This window comes from Anabrus simplex, chromosome 6, assembly GCF_040414725.1.
Source record: "Anabrus simplex isolate iqAnaSimp1 chromosome 6, ASM4041472v1, whole genome shotgun sequence".
NCBI classification, from domain to species: Eukaryota; Metazoa; Arthropoda; class Insecta; order Orthoptera; family Tettigoniidae; genus Anabrus; species Anabrus simplex.
The window spans coordinates 38,539,988-38,562,310 of NC_090270.1; the positions used below are offsets into that span (position 1 = coordinate 38,539,988).

The window sequence follows — 22,323 nt, forward strand, 5'->3', positions numbered from 1 at the left end:
AAAGAAAACACTTGTTTGTAAATAGAAACTCACCTCGAACACCAAATTGACATGAGTAAAGTTGGAGAGGAACTGCCTTGCGAAATGAGTCAACAGACCACGAGCACTAGCGGAGAGGCGGAGCGTGTTATGTAGGGGATGGGGTGATAGCGGTAATTTGAGGCCATTGGTCGGGAGGGCATGGATTACTGTGGGGGTGCATGTTACATATCAATTTGTATACTGATTCTTTGGTATTTTAAGATTATGAATTACTGTGTATCAAACAATACTGTAGGTTTTTTGGACAAATCGTTGTGATTGTAGTTAGGGTTACAGTACTGATGTAAAATGAAACTGCTCCGTTAAGTGAAGGACCTCTCCATTATTTCGATGACCTCTATATCATGGTAACTATGTTTATAGTAATTTATGTGTTGTCCTATTGCTGAGAATCTCCTATATTTAATGGCACTGATATATTCATTATATCTAATCTTCAACCGTCAAAGCCCAATGTCACCTACAGGTGACACCTAATATTAATAACATTTCCTGCTTAACAGGCTGCTTGAACTTTTCTGCCTGTTGGAAGTATTTAAAGAAAGGTATTATAATTTCAAATGGACCCTTTTCGAACTCGCAGCCTGGACTGATCAGTCAGCTCTCGCTCAGATAAAAGAGGAAACAGACTGGATTGAAGTGGTGAAACAACCGCAAGTTATTGTGGCATGGAAAGCGTGTGAAAAAAGGTAATTTTGTTCTGCATTTTATGCATGTATATTGCTTAAAGGTTCAATAATGAAAGCGATACATTCTTATGCATAATATAATTTAGGCTTATGTTATTGCCATGAAAAAGCATGGCGTCACCTGTAGATGACATTGGTCACATCAAGTAGGCCTTTTTGTCCTTTTCAGTTATGAATAGTATCAGACATTCACTTCCTGTTTTTTCTCTCTTCAGTCTGACACTGGATGAGCTACTACAAACGTTGGAAGTATGACAGTAATCATGCACCCCAGATGATACGTTTCCTCAAAATGGACAGTTTACGGATGAGGGAGGTGGCGATGAAGCAACTAATTCTGTAGATATCAATCCCCTTCCTGGTAGAATGTCGAGGTTGACAGTGTAAATATATGTGATATCAGCTTATGATGGTACGCCGATACCTTCTAATGAAATGCAGCAGGCATCTGGTCTTTCTAGGACGAATAAACCAGCATCTTCTACAAAAAGATACAATACAGTGTGGGCAGCTACAGAGAAGAATTTTATTTTCCAACTGGGTGAGGTGACGTGCATGAGGAACGTTCTGAATATGACGGACCGCAACTGTCTCCAGTTCAGGTTTTGAGTTACTGCTCATTGAAGAATCTCATTGTGAAAATGTCGCAAGTTATACGCTCCGCACAAGAACCATATGCTAGACATAACTGGTCAATTGCTACGCGATTTGGTTACCTCATAGACTTTACTGGCACAGTTGTTACAGTGAAATCTGTATACAGCCGACTTATGAAAGGGGTTAGAAGCATTGACTAGCTTAGAGTTATGGAATATGTCGAGATTTCTGTTATTAGTTCTAAAGGAAATTGATATTTTTCTTCTTAAATATGTTTAATTCTGTAGATGTTAGGATTAAGTGTAAAGGTTTTTGATTTAGTTATTTCGTTTTGTCAACTGGATTTCAGTTGGTGTTAAACTATTCGTTCTATAAAACTAGGGTTGTAGCCATTGTAGGATGCAATGCTACGTATTGTGGTAAGTTTTTTATGTAAATGATTTTGACATGGGAATGCTAAAAGCACAGTGTATCAGGTTGCCCGCTTATGGCTACGCGGGTGTACGGAATCTTGTTGAATGGTTTACCTCAGATTCTATTGTGAACTTTATGTCTGGATCAATATTATTAAGGTGTGATAGGGTGGTAGATGCGGTCAGAAATATGTTGGTCCATGATATAAACATATCGTCTACAAATCTGGACCACATAAGTATGTTATTAAATTTGTCTATTTTTGTGTATTCAAGGAAATCTAGGTATATATTGGCTATTATGCCAGATGCTGGTGAACCCATGGCCAGTCCGTATTCTTTGGATTGCCCTTTTCTTCCTTAAATAAAGTATGATTCTCATCATCTTATGGGCTCAGGGTAAAGGGAAGTTTCTTCCCGCCATGGGGTATTTACCCATGGTAAGTTGGCTGTCTTCCTCTTGGCTCCACGTTCTGGTGAGAAACATCCAACTCCTTTTAGTGCACCAATCAGAGGTGGAAAACCTTGCGCGTGTCCTTCTCCGCTCCGCTCCGGGCAGGGTAGCGCTCGCTTGACCTTGTCATTCTAGATTATTAGCTTGTTCACTGCACACTTGCGAGCTGGTCCTGCCGCAGCGTCGAACCGAGTACTCACCAGAGGTGGAGGTGAGACAGATTTTTCTCCCGTGTGTAGCTCAATATGAGTTTGAGGATGCGGATTGCAATCTTTAAGCCATGTATATATTGAGTAGCTGTAAAGTACCAGTTAATGATGAGTTTTTAAAAGGGTTCTCGACCCATGTATGCTTCACTCTTAGGATGTTAGATTTATATTATGGTCTTACGACCTGTGTCTGATTAGTTATGCTGTCCTTTGAATCTGGACAGATCAAGCTTAATTGTTGTTTGTAAACTTTAAGGTTGTGCAAAGTCTTTCCTTTTAGATGTTTAATGGACCTGCGTAAACGAGTGTGGTTACTGAGCATGTGAAAGTACCAGAATGTTTTGGTAAATAGGGTGAATAATACGGTTCTTATATTTCATACCAACACACAGAATAAAATGCATAATAGTTTCCTTTATCAGACTAAAATGAACGGAAATTCAATTTTATAAGTATTTCTGAACATTTTGAGATACCATTTGTTATGTTTTGTGGCCATAAGGTGAAGAGAAAACACCAGAAACTGTCACCGACAACTCTCTGAAATACATTGAACTCATTCAAATTATGAAGAATGCACTGAAATACGCAACACTACCGCATACAAAATAGATGAATATATCTCGTACATTATTAACATACAACTTCGACAGTGGAAAAAGCACAGAACCGCAAGGAAAAAACACTTGGCCTACAACAGCAATGAAACTAAACACAGAAATTACTTTAACAGCGCACGAACCACACATACACAATAACAAACTCTTTTGCTTGTAGGACGATTGCCATCCCGAATTCCCAGCCATAAAGCACACACGCTGCTGTGGTGAACAGGAAACATGATACACGAAGGCGACCGACGATAATCGCGAAAAAAGCATGAAATAATTTTGAAAATACGGTGGTGTAAATCACACAAGCACATAAGAATTTATCCTTTATCCTGGGGGAGGAGTACTGACTGTCCCGGAGGTTATATTTGTCAAAAATATTAAGTAAAAATACATCAGAAAATCAGAAAGAGTTAAAAAATGGAAAGTTTCTGGATAAATCAGAAGGGATGGCAGACATGCACTCGCACACCATTACAGAGCTACCACTAGTCTGTATGGTGCCTACTTGACAACTGGGATCTATGGCGTCATGGGACTTGTGCCATACCCAAACACTACCATCAGCTCAAAACAACTGGGACAGTGACTCTCCATAACAAGCTACATGTCGCCAGTCCAGACAAAACACTGTCTGGCATCATGGTGTTATAAAAGGGCATTCTGGTAGGTCTTCTGCTGCCATATCCTACTCACCTCCTGGATATACCTCCTGCAATGAATATAGATATAATTTAAACGAGTGTGACTTATTTAACAGACAATTCTAGCCAAAAGCTATTAATCCTAATCATTAAGCATTTGTCATTGGCTACTGCGCTGTTCACTGTGGGTAGTATTGCCTTCCACAAGATATTTCTGATACACATACAACATCAAAGATAGAGGAATGTTAAACATTCACACAATTTTGACAATGGAATGTTCCATCCATCTGCCTCCCCCACTATCATACTTCACTGCCTTGCCTCAACCAGCACAGACTGCGTTCACACTCATTCTCGAGATGTCATAACACCCAATTCAGGCCTGGGCACTTCCAAGGCAGCACTATGGAGGCACCACCAACTATTATCTTTAAATATCATTTACCCATGAGAGTGTATAAATTCACAGCCTCACAACTTGCTAAGGTTAGTGAAAAACAGAGGGAATAAATGATAAATTACAGGTAACTTACAGGCTTTTTCCTCACACTTGTGCAATTGATGATGATGTCCATTTTGAGTGTGCAGCTGGTCTTCACACCGACTGCAAAGCGCCATGAACCTTCTTTGAGTGGAGTCCATATCGCTTCAATAACTTCTGCAGAATAGGGTTGCAATTGTAGTCGAGTGGCACTGAACACTAGACCCTTGTCAGGGGCAGGAAGCTTGACCAATTCAACCTGAAACAATACAGCATACACTAGAGCAGCATGTATCACGTTACACCTCTGTGAAGCATAAACTACTTAATTACCGCATTCCATTGAGGCATTTTTTATGAACCACTAATTAGAAAGCTTCTGAAAGACCAAAATTTTGAAGAGACCATGAACATCGTGGAACTTGCTGGATGGATGTCATGACAAAGTTCCTAGGCAATGTAAAGGATGAACAGTTCGAAAAAATAGTGAAAATGATGTTTGATCACGTGAAAGAGTTCGGGTGTACAATGAGCCTGAAACTGCACTGCTTTCATTCTCATCTTTATCACCTTTTACAAAATCTTGGGGCCGTTATTGAAGAGATGGAAGAAAGGTTTTGATACAAGTGTAATAGACTAATATAACTTGGAAACAATATTATTTAACCCATGGGTAAATAATGCAAATATTGATTATTATTATTATGACCTGTGAGGTGTGGCTGTGAAGTGTTTACATCCATTTTATTATTACTATTATTATTATTATTATTATTATTATTATTTTATTATTATTATTATTATTATTATTATTATTGTACCGGGCGGTACACCTCCACGCCGCTTGTTCAAATATTGCGCCAATTGAAACTCCTCTACAGGAGAAAGCCTGAACCTTGAAAAACTGTATTAACTCAACAGTTTCTCCGAAGATGGCTCTGTGTGAATTTTGATGTGTTTTTGTTTATCATTGATCAAGAAGTGTGGACATTCTCTAACAGATGTCTCTACAAAAAACTATGGTAATACACTCTGGTGCAATGGAATGAACCTTCTTGAAGAAATTTTGTATTCAAAAGTTGTCTTTACTAAATTTTGTTCTTTTATTTTTTGGGTTGGCAATATTAATCCTTCCTTCTGCCAGATTTGAACTTAGCCAATCCCGAATTTCTTTTATTAATTTTCAGCCAATCATGTATGTCTTCTTCAATATGGATATGTAGCTCTAAGCTATCCAATAAAGTTGAGGGGGTGTGTCTACTCATTCTTCAAAGGTCTCGAATTTTCCACAAGAGTATAAAAACTGCTGATTTTCTTGTCTCGGTGCCACTAGTATAACATCTAACTCTGTGTGTGGATATGTAGCAGGGGGTGGGAAGCGCCTCGTTCTTCAGTCAGCAGCTCTTCTACAAGGTAATGGCCTTTTAACATCTTTATTTCTTGCTAGCTCAGCAGTGTAACTCTCGGGTAAGGTTCGAAACCTTTAATATGTAACCTACCACTTTTAAAATGTAAATTCCTTTTCTGTCTATGTAAAATCTACAAATCTTTTTCACTCTAAAGCGGGGACAGAGAGTGCTTTTCCCTCTCGAACTCCCCTTCATTTTAAAATTGAGGTGGCTACGTTTTTGTAACCGTTTCTTCTATTCATTAATGTATTAAAGATTCTCATACGAGTCACCTCCCTAGCTTGGGATTAGACCCTGTATTATTGGCCTAGCGCTACATAGGTTTTAATAAACTTTAGTGTAGGAGTGCATGTAATCGCCTCCATTCAATTTGTATTTTGGGCCATTTAACTAGTTTTGTTTTCCTTCCTGAGAAGGCCTTGAGGGCAGTTGGTGTGAAGTCTGCTTATGGCCTCCTGATAGGCTTGAACTTTGGGAGCAGGTCTGCTCTTTCCTAAATTTGATCTCTGTGTACCTCTAGGAGGCTTAACAAGTGCTCCTTGGCATGATGGGGTTTTCTGCCCCTTTGTTCAATTTTGTACCTTGGTAAAGTTGGGCTAATAGCTCAAGGATTGTGATTGTGGGGCTCAAAGCCCAGACCTTGTAATAATCCCCTAACACTTGTAATTTCTTTGTATCTGATTTTGGCTTGTTGTTGACTTAAGTTTTCAAATTCTATGTCACCATTGTTAAGTTTTGAAAATATAACCTTTGTTGAAATTTTAATTCATCTTTCGAACTTTTAGTTAGACCCATTCCAGACCGCACCTTCTTTCACCTCTGCCTTCCACGGATAACTCCGTAACTATTATTATTATTATTATTATTATTTACGTAATTATGTACTGTACCCGTCCAAATGGCATTTTATAGGATTTAGAGAAGTTGCTTCAGTTTTCGTAATGTAATACAGGTATATGCACGAACAAGCATCAGCTGGCTACCACGCCGTTCTGCGTCAGGGAGCTAAACTGGGTCAGGTGGTCAAGGACATAGATACATCATACGACTTACATCACACAGCGAGCGCCAGAGATGAAAGGAGAATTCCAGAAACATCTACACCAAATATGGAACAACGAATCAGGTCACAGAATAGCTGTCGACCAATCAGAAGGAATGGAGCCGCTCTACAGACAGAAATCATTCTGGAAAGAAGAGTAGCAGTGTCTTTAGCACGAGACTGAGCGACGGATGGAATACGAGAGTCACTGCTAATGGTATTGAAGAATTTAGTCGACTATGCAACAGTACTGTGCGGCATTATAGTATTCGAGTATGTACAGAAATTTGTTACAAGCAGACGAGTCAGCCAAGTACGACATCTCATCGCAGTGCATTCGACTGGGTGTAATATCTCAAACCACGGACAGTCACAAAAAGACGTTACACCGAATTTTTATCACAGCAACTTATGGAATGTTCTAGTAGGCACCACGAGGCAAATTGATCATCAAACTGGAAGCTTCAAGAGTAAACCTTGTCAAGGAACATAGTTTCAAAAATATTGTAGTGGAGTATTCGAAATTATGACAACTCAATGAAGTGCTGTAAACTGATAATAGGGTCAAGATTTGAAGTTTTAATAAGTGTAAAACCACATTGTATATCATTGCGCCAGTTAAGTATTGTAAGGCAAACTATTGAAATATGAGCAAGGATCCAATTCTAATATAAAATTTTAGTTTCAGCAAAATCTACGAGAGCCCGTAATCATGGACCGACCAAGAAGGAAATCATGGGGAACTCTAAGACACCGCTGGAATGATTCCAAAGTATCTGGCTGCACAGGAATCATGAGTTAAGCCAACGTGTGAGCCAGCACGATAAACTTGTTCATCTATAATCTGCCCTAATCCAGAGGAAGAACCTACATCTACACCTGTATTCCAGACGCCGGAGACATACATCGGAATAATAAGTATTCTTGTAACATTATCCTTTCTTCCTGTAGATTGCTAGCTGGATTGTATTCTTATATAAAGAAAATGCTGAATTTAGTTAGAGAAGTAGAATTTCATTGTGGTGATGGTAGAGTAGACATTGATTTATTGATTCATTGATTTCTTTTATTGATTTCCTGAAATGTTGCTGTGTTGATTCATGATTAATCCTCATTTGTTGGTGAATTTCAGGAGGGTATGAGAGTAATTAAGATCTTCAAAATGGATTACGGAGAAATGAAGGCTATAATAATAATAATAATTATAATAATAATAATAATTATTATTATTATTATTATAATAATAATAATAATAACAATGATTTATCGGTCAATATTAAAGCAATGATTTAACCGAAGCACTGGCAGAGAATGACTTAAAATAAATTTGACCTTAGAAGGGAAGATGATAGTTGGTCAGTAGGCAGTTCATCGAGATGATGCATTTGGGATTTATAATCATGACCAAGCTCGATAGCTGCAGTCGCTTAAGTGCGGCCAGTATCCAGTATTCGAGAGATAGTGGGTTCGAACCCCACTGTCGGCAGCCCTAAAGATGGTTTTCCGTGGTTTCCCATTTTCACACCAGGTTGTACCTTAATTAAGGCCACACCCGCTTCCTTCCCAGTCCTAGCCCTTTCCTGTCCCATTGTCACCTTAAGCCATATCTGTGTCTGTGCAACGTAAAGCATACCTGCCAACTTTACAAAACCAAAAATCAGGAGATTTTGATTTTAAAATCAGGAAAAATCAGGAGAAATCAGGAGATACAATTGGTCAAAATTGCTTATTCTACATGTCTTGCGCAACACAGTACTACGATATATTTATAACACTTATTGTCTCAAAGCCCGACTGTTGCTATACGAGGCTACAAGGCTAAAAATTACACATCTCTATTCCCTCACAGGAAGTGCGTGAGTGGGATGATCGGTCTCTGATAAGCCTACAAAAAATAGTATGAACTCATTCTCCAGATGTGTGAATCAGTCATGCACTTAGATGCCATTACTTAGCAAATGCATAGATTAATATATTGCATCAAGCACCCGCGCAATTATGCGAAGCGCAATGCTATTTGGATCAAATAACTAGCTGATGTACCCGTGCTTTACTACGGAATTCTCAGGAAGACTGTCCTTATAGTTTTCCCAACTGAAGTCAACATCTCATTACAACGACGCCAGTATGAATGTCGTGATTAAAAGCAATGATTTCATATGAAATATTCGATAAAATGAAAACAGCACATTTTCTCACTTTTAGCGAAAGGTACTACGGTGTCAGTCTAACAGTTCAAAGTTTCAGAGCTAGAATGACCAGGCTGCAGACAGCCGCAAACACTCTTGTGTAATTATTCTGTTTAAGTGTGCACACTGCTCATTCAAATCACTACCTCCGAGTAGGGATCAAATAGCTGGAATACTATGATCCGGTGTGTAACGTACCAGTAGTATCAGAAAATTTATGAACCAGAAGAATGGCATGCTAAAGAAGAGAGATCTATCTCCCCACTCCCCAGCTTCTTCCCGCCAGTATTCAGGCAGGCTGTTATACTTGAAACCCAGCAGTAATCCCGTCTATTGTAGATAAATGGCAGCAGAATACACAAAGCACATCACAACAAACAATGGTCAATGTAATGCTACTGTTGATCAATTTTATGAGCTTTCTATATTGGAGGCCTTCACATTTAGTTTTCTTCTGAATCTGTGATATTAGAGCATCTAATGTAAAGTGAGTCGTCCTTTCTTTCATGACTCCCTCTTAAGGTATTATTCAAGCAATCGTTCCTTCATGACTTTCTTCATTATTATAATCTTCAAAATTTAATCACCATCACCACCAATATTATTGTAGTCAGAACAGTAAAACTGAATGAGCAAATTATCACAAAAATAATTTATTCTATTATTACCACCTATTCAATACAAGCCACGTGCTACGTGGATGAAATCTACATAATACAATATACACTTCTCAGGGACATGTTTCGCCCCTTGTTTCTTCTTGCAACGGGCTTTACGTCGCACCGACACAGATAGGTCTTATGGCGACGATGGGATAGGAAAGGCATAGGAGTTGGAAGGAAGCGGCCGTGGCCTTAATTAAGGTACAGCCCCAGCATTTGCCTGGTGTGAAAATGGGAAACCCCGGAAAACCATCTTCAGGGCTGCCGATAGTGGGATTCGAACCTACTATCTCCCGGATGCAAGCTCACAGCCGCGCGCCTCTACACGCACGGCCAACTCGCCCGGTCGCCCCTTGTTAAAGGCATCATCAGCCTGTAGGTAACCTTAAGGTCAAATGTGTGAAACATTATCTATTCATATATGGATTACAATGAAAAGTATGTTACACATTAATCCATGTATGAATAGATAATGTTTCAGACATATGAACTTAAGGTTACCTAAAGGTTGATGATGCCCTTAACAAGGGGCAAAAAATGTCCCTGAGAAGTGTAAGTTATATGAATCAATCATGAGAAGTGTCTCTTCCAAAACTGAATAAGACAAATAATCGGAAATTGCATTCTCTAACTTTTGTTACGTAGTATTTTTCAATATGACCACTAAGATAGGTAATTAAACATTTTTTTTGGGCACCTTCCCCTAAACTACCATTTCGAACAGAGTGAATAAAATTATTTATAGCAGAGACTGTAGTTCCTTATTCCCTGACTTTACATACAATTCTATTCACCCATTTTCTCGTACATCGGCGCTGATATGGACTTAGCAAAAAAAAAAAATCTAAATTCATGAATATCTCTTATCACAGCCGGTACGGTAAAAATGTATAAGGCATAAATGATAGGAAATTTAATAATATATAACTTTAGTTATGTAGTATTTATCATTAGGGCCAATAATAACACAAATATTTGAGAATTAAATTTTAGGCCTTCCCCTAAACTACCATTTCACTCAGCGCGAATAACATTTATGGCCTAGATTGTAGCAACTTATTCCCCGACGTTATATACCGATTTTTATTAAATTCTCTTCAGCCGTTTTCTCGTGATGAGCCTGCGCACGTACAGACAGACAGACAGAAATTACGGAAAATTAAAACTTATTTCTCCTTGTTAATATGGCCACAACCAGTACGGAAATATCATTCTTTTTAAATTCTGAGCAATGTACAGACAAAACATTTTATTTATATTGAGATAAATTAAAATTAGTCAGAATTGTCTCCAAATGGCTTCTAAAATCTCTAGAAAAGTCACCCGTCGTTATCATTGAAATTATGTCACTATATTACTAAGAAAGCGACTAGTCTCTAGAATCGACCAAAGAGGATGGAATCGACTAGACTGACGTGAACGAACACGAACATAGCACGCGAGAACGAGAGATTGACAATCGATATGCGCATCGCGATATACAGGTTTCAACAAACATCGCACATTCGCGCACATTTCTCGCATTAATAAACTTCGATATTTCGTTTGAAAGCGGCCATTGAGCGAAGGACTTCCGGCCACTGACGTAAAAAAGGTGAAATGGAGGGATTTGAAAACAAATGTTTGAAGTTCACCAAAAAAATCGGGAGAAAAGATAGAATATTCGGGAGGCGGGAAAAACTGTCGAAAATCGGGAGTCTCCCGCCTGAATCGGGAAAGTTGGCAGGTATGGTAAAGCCAATAGCAAAAAAAAAAAAAAAAATTATCATGGAAATAATGAGTTTGAATAATGTACTTGTTGAGAGATAAATGTGAGTGGCAATTGTGTGATGATTCGTTTTTTATGAATATAATTGACAACATGAGGACCGCTAGGGTACATGTTAGCCGGGAAGGTATTTGTGATTATAGTGATATTAGTCATTCAGGGGATAATAAAATATGGTTCAACATCTTGTATTATGTAAAGTAGATATTAGTAATTTTTCCATGAGGCTAAAGTATCCATAATTGATGGTGATTTTTGTTCATCCAATTTTGGTCATTTATTGCATGTCACGGTGTTATTCATCGCTATGATCTGTAAATATGATGCAAAGGTATTCAACCTAATCCAGAAGGGAGACATAATAAAATATAATCATAATAATAATAATAATAATAATAATAATAATAATACATACACACATTATCATTATAGACTGTTATGCCTTTCAGCGTTCAGTCTGCAGGCCTCTGAGAATTTACTAAACGTCGCCACAATACTCGATTTGCAACTAGTGTTGTGGCCTCATTTAGTTCTATACCTCTTGTCTTTAAAACGTTAGAAACCGAGTCTAACCATCGTCGTCTTGGTCTCCCTCTACTTCTCTTACACTCCATAGCAGAGTCCATTATTCTCCTAGGTAACCTATCCTCCTCCATTCGCCTCACATGACCCCACCACCGAAGCCGGTTTATGCGTACAGCTTCATCCATCGAGTTCATTCCTAAATTAGCCTTTATCTCCTCATTCCGAGTACCCTCCTGCCATTGTTCCCACCTGTTTGTACCAGCAATCATTCTCGCTACTTTCATGTCTGTTACTTCTAACTTATGACTAGGATATCCTGAGTCCACCCAGCTTTCGCTCCCGTAAAGCAAAGTTGGTCTGAAAACAGAACGATGTAAAGATAGTTTCGTCTGGGAGCTGACTTCCTTCTTACAGAATACTGCTGATCGCAACTGCGAGCTCACTGCATTAGCTTTACTACACCTTGATTCAATCTCACTTACTATATTACCATCCTGGGAGAACACACAACCTAAATACTTGAAATTATCGACCTGTTCTAGCTTTGTATCACCAATCTGACATTCAATTCTGTTGAATTTCTTACCTACTGACATTTTAGTCTTCGAGAGGCTAATTTTCATACCATACGTTGCACCTATTTTCAAGTTCCAAGATATTAGACTGCAGGCTTTCGGCACAGTCTGCCATTAAGACCAAGTCGTCAGCATAGGCCAAACTGCTTACTACATTTCCACCTAACTGAATCCCTCCCTGCCATTTTATACCTTTCAGCAGATGATCCATGTAAACTACAAACAGCAAAGGTGAAAGATTACAGCCTTGTCTAACTCCTGTAAGTACCCTGAACCAAGAACTCATTCTACCATCAATTCTCACTGAAGCCCAATTGTCAACATAAATGCCTTTGATTGATTCTAATAATCTACGTTTAATTCCATAGTCCCCCAGTATGGCGAACATCTTTTCCCTCGGTACCCTGTCATATGCTTTCTCTAGATCTACGAAACAAACAACTGCCTATTCTTCTCGTAGCATTTTTCAATTACCTGGCGCATACTGAAAATCTGATCCTGACAGCCTCTCTGTGGTCTGAAACCACACTGGTTTTCATCCAACTTCCTCTCAACGATTGATCGCACCCTCCCTTCCAAGATGCTTGTGAATCCTTTGCCTGGTATACTAATCAATGAGATACCTCGATAGTTGTTGCAATCCTTCCTGTTCCCTTGCTTATAGATAGGTGCAATTACTGCTTTTGTCCAATCTGAAGGTACCTTACCAACACTCCACGCTAATTTTACTACTCTATGAAGCCATTTCATCCCTGCCTTCCCACTATACTTCACCATTTCAGGTCTAATTTCATCTATTCCTGCTGCCTTATGACAATGGAGTTTATTTACTATCCTTTCCACTTTCTCAAGCATAATTTCACCAACATCATTTTCCTCCTCCCCATGAGCTTGACTGTTTGCAACACCACCATGATGATTTCCTTTTACATTGAGAAGATGTTCAAAATATTCCCTCCACCTCTCCAGTGATTCCCTGGGATCTTATGAGTTCACCTGAATTACTCAAAACACTGTTCATTTCTTTTTTCCCTCCCTTCCTAAGATTCTTTATTACTGTCCAGAAAGGTTTCCCTGCTGCTTGACCTAGCCTTTCCAGGTTATTACCAAAATCTTCCCATGACTTCTTTTTGGATTCAACAACTATTTGTTTTGCTCTGTTTCTTTCATCTACGTACTAATCCCTGTCTGCCTCGGCCCTTGTTTGGAGCCATTTCTGATAAGCCTTTTTATGTTTACAGGCTCCTCTCACTTCATCATTCCACCAAGATGATCGCCTTTTCCCATCTTTACACACAGTTGTTCCTAGGCATTCCCTTGCAGTTTCTACTACAGCATCCCTGTATGCCACCCATTCACTTTCTATATCCTGAACCTGCTTACTGTCTACTGTTCGAAACTTCTCACTAATCATATCCATGTACTTCTAATTTCCTCGTCCTGGAGATTTTCTACCCTTATTCGTTTGCAGACAGATTTCACTTTCTCTACCCTAGGCCTAGAGATACTTAGTTCACTACAGATCAGATAGTGGTCTGTATCATCAAAAAATCCACGAAAAACTCTTACATTCCTAACAGATTTCCTGAATTCAAAGTCTGTTAAGATATAGTCTATTATGGATCTGGTACCCCTAGCCTCCCATGTGTAGCGGTGAATAGCCTTATGCTTGAAGAATGTATTCGTAACGACTAAACCCATACTAGCACAGAAGTCCAGCAAACGCTTCCCATTCCCATTAGCTTCCATATCTTCCCCACATTTACCAATCACCCTTTCGTATCCTTCAGTTCCATTCCCAACTCTCGCATTGAAATCGCTCATTAGCACTATTCTATCCTTGCTGTTGACCCTGACCACGATGTCACTCAATGCTTCATAAAACTTGTCAACTTCATCCTCATCTGCACCCTCACTTGGTGAATACACTGACACAATTCTTGTCCTAATTCCCCCCACTGACAAATCTACCCACATCATTCGCTCATTTACGTGCCTAACAGAAACTATGTTCCGTGCAATGGTATTCCTGATAAAGAGCCCTACCCCAGACTGCCCTTCCCTTTCTAACACCCGTGAAGTACACTTTGTAATCTATCTCTTCCTCATTATCTCCCCTTACCCGAATATCACTTACTCCTAGCACATCCAGATGCATCCTCTTTGCTGACTCAGCCAGTTCTACCTTCTTTCTTCCATAAGCCCCATTAATATTGATAGCTCCCCATCAAATTCCATTTCGTTCGCCAAGTTGTTTCCAAGGAGTCCCTCGCCTGTCAAATGGGAGTGGGACTCCGTTACTCCCATAGGTCCGAGGCTTGCTTAAAGTGTTCTGAGCTCGGTAAATTCATGAAGCAGGATGCTGCCCTACTTGCACATAGTCCAAGTGAGGATCTCTCCTCTAACGGGTTATGGACCACCGGTGAATTGTATAGTCCTAGCCGCCTGAGCACAAGGAGGGCCATGACTCAGAATATGTCCGAGATGCCCACTCCCATTCCATAGCAACTGGTATCCCGACTCTCAGGACCACTTACTAGGCCACTCAGCCGTTGCCCATGGTTCACGAACTAGGACGTGACTACAGTAACTCACAAACATGAATAATAATCATCATCATCATCTTGATGCTGTGATAAAATCTGCTAATAAATAATTGGGGAGATTGTGCGATTGCATGACAGTTTATCAGTGTATTTCAAACCATAGATTTTCTTATGGTGATTTTTCATGAATTCTTGTCATGTGGAGTTTCGATTCGGTTTGTTGCACGTTTATGTGATGGTCTACTATCCAGCTATAAGTAACTTAGTGGATAATTGTTTGAAAGTTTGAATATAGGAATACAGTCTGACGTAATCTGAAGAGGGGAAACTTGCCAAAGAATTTCCCAAGAACTTGCCAATGAAGTTGTAAAAGAAAATTTCCAAAGTATTTTCCCAAAAAAATTTCAAAGTGTTTGTAAAGGAATTTTCCACAGAAACTTGTCAATGAACTTGTAAAAGAATTTTTCAAGAATTTCCCAAAGTGTTTTCTACAGAATTTTCCAAAGAATTAATTGAATAATTTCTAAAAAGGTCGTGAAGAATTTGTGAATCAATTTATAGGAATGAGCCGAGAATTTGCAAAAGGAGTTGAAAGAATTGATAAAGATATTTATTCAAGGAAATATTGTATACTTAAATGATCAAATGTAGCAATATTCGTTATAACGACATTTTCGCTAACACTGTGGTCTGTTGAATGTTGCAGTTCGTAAATCGATGGTTTAGACCAAAAGCATGATCACAAGGACATGGAGTTAATGGAAAGATGGATTGTAATTAATGGAACCCATAAGCATGCATTGTATATAAGTTCACATTAACAAATCAGAAGCAGTCATTATGTTGAAATTATATATGAGTAAATAGATTTTTTTTCTTATTCACATGTCCAGACTGTCATTTTATTAATAAATGATGTTTTTCTGATTTTCATTATGCTATGTCACCTATCCAATCGCCTATAGCCCTGCAAATATAAATTTCATAAGGTCTGTCCCGAAATAGTAAAGACGGCCCTGCGAACGTTCCACCCATTGGGACTCTTGCTCTGCCGACTGAGCGACCCGGAAAAGGGGACAGTACTGACTATCATATTGTGAGGTTATGTAGTGAAACATCTGCTGTGTGTATACACACACACACACACACACACACACACACACACACACACACACGAGTTTATTCAATGTAAGAACACGTAACTAATAGTATATCATTTATTATTACAAGTATATATGATGTATAATCCAATTTAAGATTGTGCAACACACTGTAATACGTCCAGAACACTATGTGCGACTAGATTTATGTAGAAACTTTGTGACATTGTAACTGGGCTATCGAAGACTCTCAAAGTTACGAGAAAATATTTTTTGTCATATCTTGTAGAAGCTTGGCCAGGCAACGTATATGAAGAGGCAGTCTTGTGAGTGAGAATCGAGTTGTTTTAATGAGACGTGTGGAAGTCATGGTAATGAGTGTTTGAAGTCAAGTATGTGAAATGGTTTTTCTGGGATGGTAGTTGACATCCATCTGTTGCAGTCTTCCTCTGAATCTTCGCAGTAGTGTTTTGTTTTATGATGGCAGCTTATTAGTTTGCATGTGAATATGTGTAAATAATTTGTAAATAATATAGTGTACACAACTGCCAGCATTTTTGTGTGCATCTCTGTGGAGTCATCAGTTTCACCATATCAAGGAGGCCGAACGAAGGTGACGCACCAATGATGGCCAATTACTGTAGAAGTTTGAAAAGAGATGGCAAATATACAGCAGTCAGATGCTGAACAGCCAAATGGCATTCCAAGGGGACATGTAAGACTTTACATTAAGGCGAATTTTTTACCCTGTAATAGCATTTTCTGGTGTTTTACGTATACATTGCCTTCTTCATGAATTCTTTGCTCACACTGTTGCTTGAGCACAGAAATCAAGTATGCATATCAGCATTTACATGAACAAAGAGATCCTGGTTCGAGCCCATGTACTGGCACTTATACTGATGAAACTTCTGTTGATTTGGCCCTCGCTCACAAAAAATATAGTGCAATACATATGCCACACGGACTGTTTACAAAATATCATTTTTCTCTGTAAATACCAGTATCTCCAAACTTATCTTTTTTTGATGCTTTATATTATAATATGCAATATGTCTCTTATTTCGGTGTACCTATTTTGAGAAAACATGGCATGATATGTTGAAACTTACAATGGATTAGTGTTCAGCAACCCAAAATTAGTTGAGATCACCAATCAAATTACTTGATGGCTATGATTGTTGTTTAAAGGGGCCTAACATCAAGGTCATCGGCCCGTAATGGTACGAAATGAGACTAAATTAAATGACAACTTAAAGTCCAAAATCCTCCACTGACCAGAATTCAAAGCATGAGGACGAAGAATGAATGGACGGATATGAATTTAAAACTATCAGTGGATCCGACCCACAGTGCCTCGCATGCACAGAAGCTGGCACAAAACAATAGTATTACTGACCAAGGGACTGCTGCTATAGCACAACACTGAATCGATTATGCTTCTAGTCGAAACTGGTCCAAAATCCAGGTCATCGGCCCCTCATAATGGTATTTATCGCTAGGAAAGTAGAACCATGCTATGTCTAATGTTGCAGTACTAATCAAGAGTAGCGTAGACTCGGTATTCCACACATTATGGTACTATTCACAGGTAGTGTAATGCGCACGTGTAACTCAGACCTATGGTGTTTCGCACATTGCGGCGCTATTTACAGGCAATGCAAACCTATAAAGGCAACTCAAACCTACGGAGTTCTCCACATAAGTGGACTAACCACAGGGACTCGTACTATCCCGTGGAATTCTTCATAGTGGGAACTGAGCATAGGTAAGGCAGAACCATGGTGTCGCTAATCCCATGGTGTCGCTCATATAGGGGTACGAATCACAGGTACTGTAGGACAAACCTCCTGATTCACACACTGTCACTACCAATCACAAACCTATTGCTTACCTAACATAGTGGTACTACACGCAAGTAAATGCAACCCATGGTGTTCTCTGCGTGATTGTACTAATTACGAGTAGTCTCATGGTTCTAATTGGATCATCCCTAATCGCATCACTTGAAAACTGGTCAATTTGTTTGGAAAGGAAGCTGGCCTTCCGAAACAGAAAAATAATGCATTCTGTTGGACCAGTGTGCTGCATATAAACACAACCTGAATTAAAACAATGAGAGTCTTTTGTATCTGCCCACAAACACAACCTATCTCCAACCTCTCGACCAAGGTATTTCAGTTTTTATGTGGGTACAGGTAACATCCAGCATGGTTACCCTCTGTGAGAAATCTAGAAATATTCCCAGCAACAGAAATAAGGAACTGGAATATTATGGACACTTTCTTCTTCAGCCATCAGGAAATTTTGCAAAATTTAGCCCCGGAAATGCACAAAATATATAACTTCTTTTTACGATGAGCTTTACTTCACACCGACACAGATAGGTCTTACGGCTACGATGGGATATGAAAGGCCTAGGAGTGAGAAGGAAGAGGCCGTGGCCTTAACGTACAGCCTCAACATTTGCCTGGTACATGTGTGCAACATCAATGATGACTATGACAAAGAGTGGGAGGAACTGAAAGAAAAATCAGGGGTTGAAATAGATTTTCAAGAGTTGTGTAACAGAACAAGTTTGAACCAACATCAGAACCTAGAGAACCAGCAATGCCAGTATGTTCCAAACAACCTGACGATCGATTAATGCCAGAAGTTGCTGCTGCAGAAAATTAGCAGTAAAACAGGACAACTCTGCTGTTGAAGAAAGCTCTTGCCTCATCTGCACTGGTTTTCAGAGCTAGTGAACACTGGTGATAATGGATTAAATTAAAAAATTTGCAGAAAGTGTGTACAGGAAAAACCAAGAAAGGCTTTAATTAACCTAAAACACAGTAGCCCCGTTTGCTTTAATTCGCATATCGCTTGTCTACATTACATCCACAAGAAACTTTTCAAATAAATAAACAGGAAAAGCACCATTAAAGTTCCCATTTTTTACGTCCCACTATCTTTGAAGGTTTTCAGAGACAATGAGGTGCCAGAATTTTGACCTGCAGGGAATTCTTTTACATGTCAGTAAATCTACTAACACGAGGCTGACTTACGTGAGCGCCTTCCAAATACCGCCAGACTGAGCCAGGATCGAACCTGCCAAGCTGGTGTCGGAAGGCCAGCGCCTCAATCATGAGCAACTCAGCCCGGCTAGTTTTATTTATCTTGCATTTTCTTGGTCTATGTGGATCTTCCGTTATTGCATTGGTGCAATCCTAGTGGTTTTTACTGCATTTTCATAGTTTTGTTACATACCCTGTTTCAAAGCAAGTGTGGGAGAGTCAAGATCCAAAACAGATTTGAACTGTGCTGAGAAGGTGCTAGCATTAGGGCCTAGGAAAATAGGAACATGCTCAGAGGGGAAGCTAGGTGGACCGAGGTTAGGGAGCTTTCCATCTGTAAATCCATGTGTCTTTTATTCACTGACAACAACATATGTACAACATTATAACTGAATCACTCTTTCAAAAGTAAACTAACATACTCCTATTGGCCTCTTACCTACAAGAGAGAACAGAAGATCCATTTTCCCCAGAAAATATCATGGAAACAAGTAGTACTAGAAAGTAATATTAAACGTTAACATTAAAGAAAAAGAAACGGCCTTCAACTGGCTATAGGCCCCTGGACTACGAACCCGGCCCATCCGAACAGCACAGCACACACAGAAGCACAACTCAAATCCACTTACACACCCATTCGCGGCCACAAGCATTAACCTCTCACTCAATACACACACATACAACATTCACTCACGACTTACGCTCCGATGTTCGCAGCCCAGAAGCCTTGGGTTCGAAAGGAACCTCCCAGAAGTTGCTCAAGAGAGCGTGTTATTGCGGTGGAGAGAGTAATAAATCAAATGTTATTGCATGAATAAATGTTCAATGATTACAGAAAAGGGTTAAATTCAGAACATAGCAACTCAAATTACTGAGACTGTCGGTGATCCACAAGAAGGTAAAGGCAGTGGCAGATATAACGCATCCGTACAACAGTAAAACACACTCAAAATCTGTACCTTTTATGGAAAAACCAGAATGCTTGGCAGGTATGAGAATGTGATACACCTCAAGATATGAGAGAGTACATCATTGATTTCAGAGGATAGTTCATATTTTTTCGCGACTAGTTAAATTTCAGAAAGGCTTTTCCCATGTAAATTTTTAGCAAGGAGGTTATAATTTCTCTACGTACGTTTAAAATATGTTTTCACGACACAAGTACAGTTAGGTTAGATGATGCCGTTTTAAGACTGCAATGTTTGCAACAGAAGCCTCGGGAGGAATACCGCATTTCTCCGAATCCAAAATGACTGCTTTTCTCAGAATCGCAAGGATGGAATGGGCATACCACGGCGCAATAAACTCGTTCGCTGACCTTCAACGTCTGCGGTTAGGCCTATACATCGCTAGCTGCAGAAGCTGGCCGAACCTAGCGAGGCGTGCACGTAGAGGTAGCCGGTTATATCGGACGCTGAGTAAAAGCAACAGTTTTCTAGACAGCAAGAATATTTTCCTGGTGGATCATCGTACTGTAGAGACGCATGGAATAGGTATTGCCAGTAAAGTTTCAACGGGTATTATGATGCCAACTTTAAGTTAACGGTCATTAAACCCGCAGAAATAAAGAATAACTCTGCAACCACAAAAATAAATACGGCTTAACGAAAGCTAATGTTCGGCATCTAAAAATGTGTACTGTAGAACAAAGGCATTCATACGCTTTTACAAAGGACTTTCTAAACCTGATTGAAACTTTTTGAAGCAAAAAGTGGGGGTCGTCTTGGATTCAGAGAAATACGGTATTATATTTTTTTCAGAATGAAATTAAACACACTCACGTAGTATCTGATTTCGAAAAATAACAAACAAGTAAGCCATAGTGTGGACATCATCCTTGGAAACTTAAGTTTTGAACAAACTGATTGCTGTTTCATATCTATTTTAATGTACATGGGGGTTGTCTGGTATAACACTCCGCCACAGCAAGTAAATTTTTCGCTGTTATGAATTCTTGCTTAGACTGACTTCTACTGTATAATTTTTCTTTTACATTTTTCTTACATCGCTTCGACACAAATAGGTCTTATAAGAATGAATTGACAATTGACAATACAGTAGAACCTCAATAATTTGAAATCTGTTAATTCAAAATCCCACCTAATTCAAAGAAGCTCTCGTTCCCGGAAACATGAGATATAGTTTTGCATGTTATTTCAATTGTTTAATTCGAAATACGGATAATTCATAATTCGAAGTACAATGTCGGCCCCATTACCGAAATTCAGACTTAATTCGAAACTGCCTTTACAGTTAAAAACAATAGCATGTTGCAGAGCAATTTCAACTCGAAATTTATCCATTCCACGTCATAATACAACGCGCGTTCCGGACCGTGGAGGGGTAGTTTTCCGCACTTACTCACTTCGGTGGGTCTACAGTGCGCTTCATGATTGCTAAGTTGAATGAAATCTGAATTCTTCTGTATTCAACCTTTTAAGGAACGCCGTAATATCACACAACAAGCAGTGTGCGGGAAAACAGAATCCGCGAACACTGGCGATGCCGGCAGTTGACGAAAGAACGTGGCTCATAAATTCGTAGGCACCGAACAATATTGTCATTACCGGTGAAACTACATTGCTTTTATTTTCATGCGAGCCCAAACAGCGTTATGGTTTTAAAGGAGAAATTGCCAGCCAGGAAATCATAAGGGTGAGGGATGAGGGTCATAGTAGTGCGTTGCAATGCACATGAAAGCAAGATACTTTATCCCCTCGTCATAGGAAAGTTCGATAAGCTACAATGTTTTAAGGGCGTCGGGCACTTTCCATGCCAGTACAAAGCATCTAAAAATGCAAACAGTACAGAAATCCAAAAAATAATGCATTTGCACAGGGGAACCGGCATAATTTATCCTCGTCTTTGAATTGTGCGATTTTTTTTCCTTTCGTTGCGTGAGGTTATGTTTCAGTGATTTATCCAAGTGCATTATTTGAACACTGTAAATGCACCTTGTTGGATACATTTCGGAAATAGTTTTTTCCATGGCATTTGAAAGGTTTAAACTGTAAATCGAGGCGACTGCATGTATTAATGGGTCTTAGAATACTTTGTGACGTGGCAAGTGTTTACATTTCTGAAGTAAAAGAGAAGTGCCATGGCAGGAAATTGTACAAGGATAGAGTCACAGGAAAGTTCGATTTTAAGGGCATCGGGTACTTTCTATGCAAATACAAGGCATCTAAAATTCATACAGTATAGTAATTCAATTAATAAAGCACTTGCACATGGGAGCCAGCATAGATTTCTCCTCGTCTTTGAATCGTGCTTTTTTTTCTTTCTTTCGTTGCGTGAGGTTATGTTTA

General features: G+C 39.2%; 1 protein-coding gene across 1 annotated transcript in view; it reads right to left on the bottom strand.

The window, feature by feature from the left end:
- Window positions 1-22,323, bottom strand: part of LOC136875848 (abnormal spindle-like microcephaly-associated protein homolog) — a 277,845-nt gene that overhangs the window by 206,810 nt on the left and 48,712 nt on the right. The window contains exon 3 of the mRNA XM_068228216.1: window positions 4,196-4,402. Within this exon, the coding sequence (XP_068084317.1) occupies window positions 4,196-4,402 (207 nt within the window). The remainder of the gene's footprint in view (window positions 1-4,195; window positions 4,403-22,323) is intronic.